This window comes from Pseudoliparis swirei, chromosome 9 (assembly GCF_029220125.1).
Source record: "Pseudoliparis swirei isolate HS2019 ecotype Mariana Trench chromosome 9, NWPU_hadal_v1, whole genome shotgun sequence".
NCBI classification, from domain to species: domain Eukaryota; kingdom Metazoa; phylum Chordata; class Actinopteri; order Perciformes; family Liparidae; genus Pseudoliparis; species Pseudoliparis swirei.
The window spans coordinates 11,630,550-11,645,524 of NC_079396.1; the positions used below are offsets into that span (position 1 = coordinate 11,630,550).

At 40.7% G+C, this 14,975-nt stretch overlaps 1 protein-coding gene across 2 annotated transcripts; it reads right to left on the reverse strand.

Annotated features, from left to right (window-relative positions):
* Window positions 1-1,572: 1,572 nt before the first annotated feature.
* tmem201 (transmembrane protein 201) lies at window positions 1,573-14,328 on the reverse strand. 2 transcript variants are annotated; one of them, XM_056423370.1, is made up of 11 exons: window positions 14,137-14,328; window positions 13,309-13,429; window positions 12,977-13,165; window positions 12,704-12,883; window positions 10,980-11,344; window positions 10,674-10,874; window positions 6,759-6,979; window positions 6,106-6,168; window positions 5,725-6,015; window positions 5,398-5,526; window positions 1,573-4,420 (listed from the first exon to the last, which is right to left on the reverse strand). In XM_056423370.1, exons 1-11 carry the CDS (start codon window positions 14,244-14,246, stop codon window positions 4,323-4,325), a joined length of 1,968 nt encoding a protein of 655 aa, XP_056279345.1. In that variant the 5' UTR covers window positions 14,247-14,328; the 3' UTR covers window positions 1,573-4,322. The 2 variants fall into 2 exon arrangements, with proteins under 2 accessions (XP_056279345.1, XP_056279346.1); XM_056423371.1 differs by lacking the exons at window positions 1,573-4,420; window positions 5,398-5,526; window positions 5,725-6,015; window positions 6,106-6,168; window positions 6,759-6,979 and having other exon boundaries at window positions 10,454-10,874.
* Between the last annotated feature and the right edge of the window lie 647 nt (window positions 14,329-14,975).

Consider the following 14,975-nt stretch of genomic DNA (forward strand, 5'->3'; position numbering starts at 1 on the left):
CCATCACCAGAGTAACTCACCTTCTCAGTGCAGGGGAAAAGACCATATATATATATATTCACCCTGACAATAAGTGAACACAATAATAGGTTGGTCATGTGATATTTAGATTCACTGAGCTGTGGGGGGATTCCTGGATGCCACACAGAAAAACAGTTAAGGTTAAAAAAAAAAAAAGGTTATTTTTCCAATTTTTAAATTTTTCTTCTGATCATGATTGAGGACAACAAAATGATTCTCGATTGGAGGGAACTGGACGTGACATAAGCGCTGGTTGACATTCCATAAATTCATGCTGTTACTTAAATAATGACTGAGACTTTCTCTGAAAATGGGAGATTGGACACAAAAATAATGTAAATTGTGAGGTCGCGTGGCTTATTAGTCATGCCACCACTGGTTTTGGAAAGGACAATGTCAGTCTGTCGGTCCATCGCTTTACAAATATCTTTAATTCCAACTAAAAGGATGATTTGTCAAGACATTTTGGACAAACATTTGTGTTCCAGAGTGAAACCTAATGACCTTTGTGGATCTTCAATATTTAAATTCGTCCAAACAAAGGAGCAAATATTTTAAAACCGATGACATTCCCACTTGCCTCCGCTGTACCCAGTGTTAACGGCTAACAAGCTAAACTAACGGTAACTATGGTGACAATGGTTAAACCTAAAACTATCATTGTTTTATCGTTAACCGTTCGGTCAGCAAAGCACTCATAGGTGCTCCCTCATCATACGTGTCAAATTCAGTCCACTATCGCTATGGAAACGGTTTACATGTCCGACTTCCCTAAAGACATCATGTAAACTCGATGATGCAAACTTTTAGATTACCAAACCAGCCGTCCGACTGGAATGTCCAACAAGGTCGCACTGAGCTCAAATTTAGAGGAAACGACGGCAGAGAAGCGGAAACATCTAGTAACTAGAACGGGCACTCGGTAGAGCGCATACCTTCGCATATCACAAGATTGGACATTGAATTATGAACATTTTCGCATTAGTTGCAAGCCAATTGGATAGAAATTGACCGCGCTATGGTAAAAAGAAGATGTTGACCTTTTCATGACCTTGACCTTTGACCCGATCGATCCCAAAATCTAATCAAATGGTCCCCGGATAATAACCAATAATCCCACCAAATTTCATGCGATTCGGTTTAATACTTTTTTAGTTATGCGAGTAACACGCATACAAATAAATAAATAAACTAGAATGGGCACTCGGTAGAGCGCATGCCTTCGCATATCACAAGATTGGGCATTGAATTATGAACATTTTGGCATTAGTTGCATGCCAATTGGATAAAAAGTGACCATGCTATGGTAAAAAGAAGATTTTGACCTATCCATGACCTTGACCTTGACCTTTGACCCGATCGATCCCAAAATCTAATCAAATGGTCCCCGGATAATAACCAATCATCCCACCAAATTTCATGCGATTCGCTTTAAAACTTTTTTTGTTATGCGAATAACACGCATACAAATAAATAAATAAATACACGGCGATCAAAACATAACCTTCCGCATTTTCAATGCGAAGGTAATGATAGATTCATGCAGCTGGATGAATCATTAATACTTTATTAAAGACGTACGGGTCCAGATGAAACGAGTCCATGCTGTTCCTTATATTCACATAAACAGCTGCTGCAGACAAACATTTGCTTTTCTTTACTTCTTGTTACAGAGTCTGAAATGGACCTTTGATTCGACATAAAAGTGATGTGACGTCCGGAGGAAAATCACAACCTACTTGCATTGCACTTGACAAAGAAATGCAAAAATAAATGTAAACTGAAAAAAAGTTTTGTCTCTTTTAGGAAACTCAATTTTGTTGAATGAACATTTAAATTTCAATATACACATGGTTCAATGACAACCTTCTTCAGTATATATATATATACACACACAAACACGCTCACAGCAAATGCACCAGTCTGTATACAGAACGTCAAATGGTTACAATACTTTAAAATAGTATTCATTGTAAGACAACTCCCCGCCATGTAGGTCTCTCAGTAGCACATTTAGTTCTCAGAAACTTAAGTTACATTAGTTCAGCTCATTATTGTCCAGAAGTAGCCTGAGCAACGTGACAGCCGTCTTCAAAAACAATATTCCCATGTTGCTTTCTCCCAGATAGTCAGATGATTTGGCATTCCACGAGAGAACAATTTCCTCTGTTCTTAAGCTCAGCACACCGTCTGCTTCACTTGTCTCATCATATTCAGTGACATCGTTGAGGTTCATAGGCCTTCATCGGGTTTCTTTACAAAACAATAGGAGCATTTCTTCAATATGCCGGTAGATCAATCACGTCACACGACAAAATGACATCATTCAGTCAATCAGGAATCATAACTATCACATCATGGCACCAAAGGCCGACAATATAAGGATGAAAACACAACTTCATTTTTTTTTTTTGGTGGACGGTATTCATAAAGGCCCGATTGAGCAACTCCAGAACTGTGATGTACCACCGTCGGTGGCGTCAGCCTCCTTGGAGCATCTCAGTGAAAATGGGAGGAAGACCTTGGTGAGAAGATCTCAGATGGAATCAGGACATTGTCCACAAAACACAGTTTCAATATTAAATATGTCCAGGAGTGGGATTTCCTCACTTGTCAATGTTGCAACCAAGACCCGGCAACCCGTATTCATTCATTTTGGACTCAGGACTTAGAAACACAAGATGTTTTTTAGAGCTCCGAGTCCCTCTGGAGCCTAGACTGTGGCTTTTTATTAGATTTAAAACACCCATCCTATACAACAATAATTATAACTTGATGCCTGTGATTTTTTTACTTTAAAAACCTATAGTCTTTCATTTAATTGGAAACATTTCTTGAGATGCATTTTCTTTCTAATCATTAACATTAATCATAGTAATATTTGTGGGTATTGGCGTACTGTATATTGTGTTAATGATTGAAGAACCAAAATCATTTGAGGATAGTTTCATTATTACTTTGGATCAAGATAAGAGCTTCACATACACACTTTAAATGACTACACATTCAAATTAGACTGTCTGAGAACACATGACCTACTAATTCAAACAAAGTGGTCAAAATGATTCCCGTCTAAAATCAAGTGCAGGGTCATTCAACAATAAAAGACTGAACAAGTAAAAAATAAAGACCGGAGAGCCAGACACTTTTACACAAGCAGCAACACAACCAACGTGTTTAGAAACATCTTGCATGTCTAAAATGTACAACTTCTGCGTAACTCAACATACACACTTCAAATCTAAAAAGAACAACTACAAATCAAATCATCAAACCACAACCAAACACAAAAAGTGGACATTGAAATCAGATTACTTTGCTAGGATTACAAAGTGGCCTGAAAATGTCTATAAATTAGTTTACAGCTCAGTTAGACGTTAATCTAAACCTCTGTCATTTTTATGCAAACATTTTGTAAATGTGAACACGTTTTTAAAATATATATTTGCACTCGACTTTCCGATTTCCCCCCCCTTGCATCCTGGGAACAAGAGAACTATAAGAGATACCGGCACAATGAACGGGTTGGTGAAAGAGAATCTCTCTTGTAGTGAATGGTTGGGACATGTGTCACCTTGGAACACGATATAAAAGACCATGCAATTATTGACTGTAAACTGTATTATAAAACATTGGATAGTTCGACACACCACTCTTTGACAATGGCAAACATCAGTACTGTGAAATAATAATGTTACAAAGTAAACATCTGTATACAAACTTCAAAGATGCAAAACACAACCTGCTTTTTAAAGTTGAGCTTTGGTTATTGTAGAGAACCAACAATGTGATTCAGTTTGTAGAAGTGATGCACTAATAGACTAACACAGCATCAGCATCAGTAGGTAACGCATGGACCTCTGCCTCCAAGCAGCAGCAACTGAACAGCACATGTTTAGTGCACATATTTGAGCATCAGTGCAAAAACTAAGCCTTTTAAAATCAATTACACATGTGCCTCCGTCTTAACGTAAGAGGAGGGGTGACAAACCAAAAGACCCCACCGCCCCCAAAAATCTTTAATCACATTAAATCAAAATGCGTACGATTTGATTTCGCCACTCAATTCTCTTGCAACTCCAAGCAAACGGCAAAAGGGAGGAACACGGTTGAAGATCGGTCAGCTGACATCTGCCCTTTTCTCGGCACCAGCAAACAACAAGTAGCAGGCAGAGATGTGACGTTTCCTGACATTGCTTAACGACCTCCAGGTCCACAGAGGTCATGGTTGTCAAAGGCCAGAGGCCAACTCACTCTGTGCAGGTCGTGTGAGAACAGCAGCAGACCCGTCCATCCACAGTTCATCTCCAGTTGTAGAACACGTAGAGGCCGGCGAAACACAGGTTGGAGGTCAAGCTGACCAACAAGAGGCCCGGCCAGATGAGACGCTTCATCAAACCTGGAGACGTCACAGAGGAAGCTAATTAATTTGATGAGAATCGTCATCATTGCACATCATTACTGTGGAAAGAATGTTTTCCTTCATGTAAAAATGCTTTACAGTTTTACTGTTAATTAATTTCCCTTTAGACTGATATAAGTGGAGTTCAAATTCAGGGGAAAGTGTATAAAAGGCAATGTGATGACAATGTAATCTGAGACCAGTTGTTCTTTTCCAGTTATTTGTTTTGACAGTTGTGCAGCACCTCCTGGTGGCCGCTTCTGGTACTTGGCTAATATTATCACGTCATGCTATTCGGTCAGGAAGTTGCTCCGTTGGCCGAGAGCTTCCAAGCAGACCAAGCAGAGTTAGAGCTTGACGTCAAACTTTTAGCAACTCAATTAGGAAATATAAGCCTTCATTACCATGGTACTGCATGGGGTGTTAACTTAATAGTCCAGAAGTTACCAAATGGCCTTCAGGAGAAGCGTCTTTCTTTGGATTCCAGCTACAATCAGCAATACATACATATTACATATATGTATTTCACTGTCGGGGGTCGACTGTATGGGGGAGAGTGGTCGTCCTGTAACTACAAGGTAGCCGGTTCGATCCCCGCTCTCCCCATGTTGAAGTGTCCTTGAGCAAGACACTGAACGCCCCCCCGGCGCTTCACTACAGCCTCCTTAACAACTAAGGATGGGTCAAATGCAGAGAACAATTTCCCCACAGGGATAAATAAAGGTGTAGATTTCTTTTTTCTTTTCTGTCTTTGTTAATTTTGTTCGCCATCAACAAGTATTATGACAAATGTTTAATATGAGCATTGCTTTAAAACAGATTTGACACAATGTGAACCTGTCCTTTAACCTGTAAATCAGACCAGGATCGCCATTTTATTGAACGAGGCCTATGGTCCCGTTGGAACAGGCACAGCAACACCAGAGGTAAATGTGCTTCCTGCCTGCCATGTTGAAGTCGGGCAGACTGCTTACCTTTAGGAGGAGGGCTGTTCTCAGGTCCCTGGGTAGTAGTGCCAACTAGGCATGCGGAAGACTCCGAGGAGCTGCCTCGCCTCTCTCTCTCTTCAATCACACTGCCGTCCCTCAAAAAAGAACTCAAATCTGCAAAGCAAAATCATACCGCAATGGCTAAAATGATCTTAACACGTAAGTTATTGATGAACATGAAGTCTTTTCTCTCTGTAAGGATGAAGTGTCAGAATGCCCTCTGGTGGACACATCCTGAATGACAGCTATGTGTGTTGTTGAAACCCCCCATACAATGAACATGTCACTTTCTTCTATTCAACCTGTACTTACCATTTTGGCTTTGGAAGGGCGATATGTCAGATGAAAAGCAGCCACTGTAAATGGACGACGCCGACTTCACATGGAAATGTGACGAAGACACTGATGGGGACATGAGCGTGGGTTCTGGCTCCGTCGAGAAAAGCCGGAGTTTCCGCCCACTGATGTTGAGGCGAGCGGGGCTGATGAGGGGGCGCCGCTGTATGGCAGAGCCTGTGCTGGACGTCACTGACCCGGCTACTGAAGGAGTGGGAGAGGGTCCGGGGGACGATGGGCGGCTCCCAGACATCAGTGAAAAGTAATCTGTGCCAAAGTGCAGCAAAAAAATGTCAACAAAGTGTTCTGAAATTGTATATAATAATAATATTACAAATTCAGCAGGAGGTGTAATACCTGAGGGCGGGGAGTCTTTGTATTGTGAGGCTGGTCTGCTTCCACTGAACAGGTAACCAGAATCTGAAAATAGATAAATAAACAAGAACGCCGTGAACCGAGGCTTTCCTTAAACACGCAGAAACATACCTCCAAATGAAAGTCATGGTTTTGCGTCTGATAAACGTAAAAATTGGTAACTTCATGCTATCAAATTAGGCCATAACAATTTTAAATGTAAGTGAGATGAGGTGCTGGTCTACCTGTAAAGAAATATATAAATATTCGCCCCCCCCCCTAGTGGAAAACAATTATAAATGCAGCTCGAGCTGCAACTATCTATTTTCCCTACAGATTAATCTGGCAATGATATTCTCATTAAATGACTCATTTATAGTTAAAATAAAAAAATGTCAATATTAGCTTCCTCCAGATGAATCTGAATATAATGCATGTTGGCCAGTGAGTACATTGCAGTAGGAGGCCCATTATCGTCTCCATTACATCGCTTGTCCTCCAGAGGGCATTGACGAGATTAATTAAAACTATAAAATGTTGTGCATTTAAAAAATGCCCTCAACTGCAACTCGAGATCAAATGTCGGCAGAGCGGGCCGAACATTCCCACACCCCGGCATCAGATGGGCAGCTGCTGCTTTGCCATGTGAATGTTACCGGTCCTGTTGAGGGACGGCGTGGTGCCGAGGCACAGGGCTCTGCTGAGGCGCCCAGGCAGCGAGGTGGGGGAAGCCTTGCGCTCGTGAGGACTCTGTTGGCAGTGGAGGAGCTTGAAGAGGTTGGGTGGCGGGCTCAGGACGAAGGAGTCGGCCGAGTCCTGAGGGAGGGAAGGAGGCGGGCTGCTGGAGGAGGGGCCGGCGGCGCTGCCCGCGAGGCATCTGCAACACAAGAGCGACACGACTGTCTACCAACGGAAATCAACATTTTAACACAACCGTCAAACGATGTCACCGCTACAGAGAACGCATACCAACATTGTTTCCACAGATCATCACGTGCTTTACAAATAGAGCTCAAAGGACAATGAATACTTAGGAATTTCTGATTTCTTGTGTAAAGAAAGTAGCCTTCAAATTGGATTTATCTGTTGGACACCAATGTCACAATACGATTTTTAACACTTAAATATAAACTCTAAACTACGTAACAAGTGCATGTCTGAAATAAAATCGTTGATTAAACGTTGAACCAGACAGCTCGACACCTATTTCATGCGAGCACTTTATTAATGGCGGCAGTCACTGAAAAGCTGCTGCAGCTGTCGGACGACGTGCGGCAGCTGAACGCTCCGGAAGAACAAACGACTCGTACAGCTCAACTCTCACTTTTCCAGACAGCGGCCCACACACGTGTGTCAAAGTAGTTTGTATTCATTCAGCAATTGGACTGTTAAAGTATGTCCTTCTAAAAGAAAATAGTCACAGAATTCTTGGCAAACAATAAGATGATATTCTCCCTCAACTACAATCCTGTGTAATAAGGCTTCTTCTTGAAAACTGTCAGGAAACATACAGAAATGAACAAAATGGTGTTTGCATTGAAAACAAACGGAGGCATATCCTTTTAACAGCCGTTTATTGAATTCCAGGTAAAGCAAGCATTCCTACAGAGTCTTTGAATTGTAGCCTCACATTAAAAAGAAGGACACCCAGTTTCAGCACCAGAGCACCCAGAACGCTTCACTGGGTGCAGTTTGAATGTTGCAGGAAACCTTTCAGAATGGACGGAGTGCCATTTTTTAAGGCTAATACACAATATATAAAACACATAATAAAATTGAGATCTTGTTCATTAACTTATTTAGGCTATAATCGTTGCTTTAATGGTTTATTAATAATCAAGATGTTGCATTATAACTTTTTATTTATTAATGATCAGTTTTCAGGGTTTCTGTAGAACACACACCCAAACACTCAATCTTCTGAACAAGCACAGTGAAACAGTGGAGTCAAAACACTCACAACTCCATTAGTAAAAAAGGTCGTTCTACAGCCATCACTATTAAACACCACAACATATGTTTTTGGCAATGGCATAATGCTACAGATGCATTTCCAGTTATTATTAACGTAACTGTTTGAATGTAGTGACGCTAGACTTATACACATGGAAAGGCTAACAGCCGTATAACTTATCAGGTAGATACAATTCTCAAAAACACACAAATAATATTCATAAATTCTCAGGCTGGATATTATGCATATATATTAGCGCAACAAACTGTTTATAGCAAACAAACTTTCTAGTCAAAGATAATACAATATACCGTGCATGTAAAACAAAAGGTACTGAAATACTAAGCTTTTCACACACACACCAAATACTGGAGGAGAGCTAAGTAATATGTTTTCCATTTTGATGATATATTGAGTAATCACATTTAAAACACCATGTTAAAGCACATTATGGTTGCTATAAGCCAGAACACAAAAAGTAATATCACAGCTTTTGCCGATTACTGTAGGTGACGAGTAAAGTCTGTGTAGTGTCTTCTAGTTGGTAGCAATTTTGTTTAAACATTTCTTCGAGGCATCTACACCATAAGGCGCTAGTTTGAGAACATAACTCCAACTGCAACATGCAAGTTAAACTCCAGTGGCTCCTGACTCTTTCCACAACACAAAGTACAAATAAATTCGACAGCTATTAGTTTTTCTTACTGTCAAATAAATATCCCTCTTCACTCAAGACATTCCAAAACAATTCCAACGGGTTAACGGAAATCATTTGGCCAGGCAAAATGTTAACGCATGCAACTAGTACGTCCATCAGTTTTGTTATTGCATCGACATGTGACAACGTTCAGTATTACTGGACGTGATCGAGAGAAGCAAGAAATCTAATATTTCCAGCAATCATGAAAAAGCAGACAGTCCAACATCTCACTTGAGAATCGTATAAAGTCAATTCACATAAACTCCATCAAGTCTCATCGCTTTGATACTCGCAGTTTTAGACTAAACAATTTCCTTCCAATGGCCATATCCAGCTGCAGAGTTGAGCCCTTCACTGTCAGCATGCTCAGGCCCTGACTGACATCAGAATCTCTTGGACGTGATCACCTCAAGCACATGCCAGAACAACCCGACAGGCTCGGTCCTTAAGCGTCAGCTTTGGGCACAGCAGAACGTGACAAAATAAAAATATATAAAAGCAAAAAGTAGGAAAAAAAAGCTAAAACTTTTTGCAGTAATATAATCAAAATGGACATCACAGCTCAAGATGACAACAACTGGGACGGGAGAAGAGCAGCACACAGCACAGGAGGAACAACGGACTGCTTTTCCCAGATAGCAACGTGTTCAGATGTTGAAACGGCCCAATGTACTTGAACCTTACATTGCCATGTGCATTGTTTAAAAAAGGGAAGAGGGCAACTGTTACAACTATTAAATCAAGATTCACAGAGTTTGTTCTGTCCACATAAAATACAACAGTAGTCACGCATGGAAAAACCTTCCAGGTCGTTTCATCCCCCATGTTGTATTCCCAAGAGATTCCTTACGTGGCTGGGAGCGACTAACTCCGGAACACTTTATGGAAATAAACACGTTAATTCTTTGTTCAGAAACTGGAGATGACGCGGTGCAATACAGGGTGGATGTAATCATTAAAAAAACACAACTCCATTATAGCCTGCAGTGTCACAAATATATACTTCATGCAATGAGCTGTAGTAAGTAAATTATATTCAGCCCACAGCGAAACTAGTGTGAATAAATAAATGAGTATACTCAAAATGTTAAACATTGCATTGTTTAATGAAATACTAGTCTGGTACTAATGTTGAAATCACACATGTGTTTTGTTATAGAATATAATTATCATAGATTAATATTTTTGATTTGAGAGAAAATATGGCACAATTTCCCACAAAACCATTCGGTAAAGTATTCTTGAGTTAATTATCATATTAATGTGGATTTCTTAATAATTCTTAAATCCCTTTTTAATCCAGTTTCTTTCATTGAAACAGTCCCAAAATAAGAATATATTATTTCATTAAACCAAAGGAATTAAGAATTGTTGGCCCGTTTAATTTAATGTTATGTATTATTTGTTTTAATACCAGTTACTAATTAATCAATGTTAACCTCAGACAGTTTACACAAAAACAACTGTAGATTATGTGCATATGTGCTTAATGTGAGGCGTTGATGTGATTTAGCAAGTTTTGCTAGTTTTGTTTCCATCATAGGACACACACACACACACACACACACACACACACACACACACACACACACACACACACACACACACACACACACACACACACACACACACACACACACACACACACACACACACACACACACACACACACACACACACACACACACACACACACACACACACACACACACACACACACACACACACACACACAAAGAGTAATAAAATCGAAAGTTAATCTAAAAAGCTTGTTCCTTGTTCTGTTACGGACCACATATAGACAGTAGATTGTTTTAAACTGGTTCTAATTAACACATGGCTCTCATGGAAAGATGAGTCTTTACATAATCCCATATTTCAAACACAACTTGCACACATTAGTGCTCAGATTCTGACCTTCGATATCTGGCTCTTCTTGGACCCAGCGTTTTGCGAGTTGCCACAGCAGCAGCCAAGCTGACTAGGCAACATAGGGAGACGGTACCAAGCTTGGCTGTGTCTATCCAGTCCGAGGTATCGGTCAAGTAGCTCTCGGCCAGGTGGAGGCACAGGATGAGGAACCACAGGACGGAGGCTACGGCGTCAATTCTCCTCAACCTGAAAATAGAGCAACACATGAAGTTGCAGAGTTTGTTTTGTTTGAATTGAACTTGTCTGGGATGACTTTTCTTGAAAGCAAACAAAGGGGCAGTGACTACTTACCTAACAAGTCCAGCTAAGAAGATAGCAGTAAGACAGGTCAGCAGGCCAACGGAGACTACAGCCAACGGGTTGCTCTTTCCATGCTGCCAAAACAACAGCGCATTTTCTACGACCTTGTCTGGGAGCAGCCCCAGCAGCTCCTGCCATACAGGCACGTCTCCACTGCTTTGGTTATTGGGGCTGGACTCATTGTGAGGTGTAAGCTTCGGAGGAATGACCCCACCACTTAATGTCTGTGGGCCCCCAAGTGATGTAAGCTGGTATGGGAAGTCATACAAAGATGTAGCCACTAGGAAAGTACATATCAGGAAAGCAAGGGTCCGTAACAGTATGACCCCAGTGGGCGAAGATGCAGAATAGGAGCTCTGTGGGAGAAAGAAGATGTATATGAATTAGGGATGGGCGATATGGCCTAAAATCCATATTGCGATATACATTGCAGCTATTGCGATAATATATATATATATACTATAATATAATATCATAATACAACTCAGAACAGGTTACATACTAGACTGAAAAAAAAACTGCTAAATAAAAACAAAAAAAAGAAGAAAAGAGAAACTTATCGTTTGAATGATTTTTTTTATACAATTTACACATAACATAGAAAATGAAATTAGTATATAACATTTTTTAAATAATACAATAATAAGTATAACATATATATAATAAATGATATGTATGTAACAGAAAGATGTTTAAAACTTCTTAACATAAAATTTCTAAACAGTACAAAACCAAACAAGTGCAAACCGCACTAAAATGTAGGTAAAAAAATAAAAATGCGATGATGGGGATGCGCGTGGCTCTTTTTACATTTCGCGCATCGCGGCGGATGCGGCCGTTGCAGCCGGTTGTCGCTGTCACGGTCACGTGGCCGTCACCCGGCTTGACGCTTGGTGGGCGACTCCGCCCCGCCTCGCTGCGCCACACCAGCAACACCAGCAAGCAATCAAAAATATAAGAGACTCCAGCCAGTAGCTTGACACCCACGGATTGTTGTTACATTTGTCTCATGTCACATGTACATTTGTTATGTAATTACGCCAGACGCATTACGATTACTGCCGTCAGCAGCTAGTGCCATCCGCCTGCCTAGTGCCTACCCTACCCGCTCGCGCCCCGCCCGCGCCGCCGATCTGGTCCCGCGCTGTCCGCATCATCCACATCCACATCATCCCACACACATCGTGACACTCGCGGCACTTTGGATAGATGGGGTCATGGATAGCAATATAACAGCGCAATATCGGCGATATAAGATATCTATAGATCTATCATTTTTTATATTTATATGATATTATATCAGATATCCTAATATGAATCCTGACATGTTTGCCCTATATGGAAATCAATAAGCTATGCAAAGACTAATGTTGACAGAATATAATAGGAACAAACAACAATACACAAAGGAGGGAGACTCTGATTCATGTTTTCACTTTGAACCAAGACTACACCAGGGGTGTGAAAGTCAAATAAATGAAACCAACTCCTTTTGCACCAAAACTCAGATACAGATACAGTACTCGGGGCTATAATTGGCTGTAATTGTCAAAACAGCACTGTAATTACTACTGGAGAGGAGGAAAAAACACAAACCCTATGCACTCATATGCGATAGTTCCTTAATCAAAAGTATGCCATACTAAGATGAACAAATTCCCCTTGAACACAAAAAGTCCCATCCAACTGCAGTTTGGCCTGTGGATTGCACTGACCTTTATGAAGCCCTTGTCCGATTCTCCGCTGCGTCGAAGCGGATGGTTTAGGAGCCTGTTTCGAAGTTGACGATTTTGATATTTGATGTAGTATTCTACCACCGTCTGACACGGCCTACATAACTTATAGGTCTGCTCCAGGTGGTGCTTGTAAGCCTCAATTTCCTCATCGTAGTTCTCCTACAAAGAAGACAAAAAAAATTGTAGATCTAGTGTTTACAGTCGGTTAGGGTGACAATAAAGATAGGAAATGGAAAAAAGCAAAGTACATACATCATCCCGTGGAGCAAAAGAGGCCAACTGCTTTACTACGACGGTCTGGTTCTTATTGCACTTTCTGCACAAGAGCATCTGACTGTTAACCCCTTGCTGTATCTTGGTTGTCGAGGGAAGGCTACCAGAGACTCCGTGATTAAGATGCTCCATGTACTGAGCTGGGATGGGTTTGTTGTAATCCCCATTCTGAAAAAAAGACAGTAAACAAAAAGATTGTATGAAAACACACATATTGCAGCACTGGCAAAAAGTAATAAAAAACGAATTAATTACAATTTATTGACACCATAAAAAATAATTCACAGCTGTCGTGTACTTTTAATACAAACCTCCTGGAAACCATTGTATTGATCACAATTGGGACAGTCCCAGCAGTTCCTGTTCCCAAAGGGCACCACAGAATTCTGATTACAAAACCAGCAGTTCACATCTGCGTGGGATGGCTTCTTTCTGTAAATAAGACAAGCATGCAACATGATACTGGTCATCAAACCTGCTAATGTGTCTTTGAGGTACAACAATCACTACTATACAAAAGAGGCACTACTTGTCTTATATACCGAGTAAGTGTCATACACGGTGGAGTGTTTGGGCATCCCTCATAACACTTTGGAAATGCATGTACTCCAAACAATCATGTTAGTTAAAATGCGTTTATTAGGATCACAACCCTCAAGTTGAACCATCTTGTTTTCAAAGAGGTTCTCAACATATAGACCAATTAATGCAGAACAAGAGATGTGTAAACACCAATACAATCAGGTACCAGATCAAAGGACATCATAATGATCAGTGACAGCTTCAATGGGAACGCTACTTTGAGATGATACGTCTATCTGAGCGGAGTGACTTAACGTTACTAGACATGATTAAAGTATGCACACAGTTTTAGATGAGCAGTCAAACAGTAAACAACTATATTCGTCCTAACGTTGGATGTCGCAAAACTATCTAAGTTAGTTAGCAACACAGCTAGCAAAGAGCAGCGTAACGGTAAGAAATAGACGAGTCTTGGGAAATGGACGTTTTATCACATTATTCCTTGAATGTCCCAATAGTTAAACACCAATGCACATGTTGACAATTGTTTGCCAACTTGCACTAATGTTAAAGTTAATCTAACGTTAGCCAAAACACATGCAGCATCTTGAAGTTACCTGGTGGCAATTTTGTATATCAGCGCCCCGACGGCGATCGACGCCGTAGCTCCGACTCCACTGTACATTATTTCAGGATACTCCAGCAGAAGCTGGTTCAACGCCTCCATTTCTGATTAAATGTGCAACAAAAGCTAATAAAACACGATAAATGTAACGTTCGGCTTCAGTATCGCAAAACACGGCGCGGGAGCGCACGCGGCAAGCGATCCCTTTTGTTCACGCCCATGGACCGGAAACGGAAGTAGTGTAACTGCCTGGACCCATTCCAATATTGGTTATTCATTCCTCCTCGTTGACTATACCGTTCTTTAAAAATTGTTTAAAGCAAATTACCCAAATCATTTTCGTCTGGCTGACTCGGCTGAGACTGGATGAATCAGGTTGAATGTATTCCTCATCATGACACAAAAACAATAGCCTACCTATTTTACTCTGCAGAAAAGTGAAAGCCATTAGTCAAAAAAAGAAGGGTACATCTCATAATTAGATATAAATAATATATTATTATATTTTATACAATAAAATATTGCCAAAACAGCTGGTATGTCGGACAACTCGCTTAAAGAAGCTATGTCTCGCTTCAAAACGTATCCTCCATAGAGCTACAACAGGTCCCAAAGCCTTGATTAGTTCTGGATAATGCTCCAAAAATTGGTGCTTTGGCAGAAGTTTTGCCTCTGGGAAAACCTGCATGTATCTATGTCTGTGCTCTGATATCTTGGTGTCAATGTATCTAATTGTGTCACCTGTGTTAAATTGAGAAACCACTAGTTCAACAACATCTTCAAGGGACTCGTGACCTCTCGGTGACCTCTGACCGGATGAAAACCGGGCTC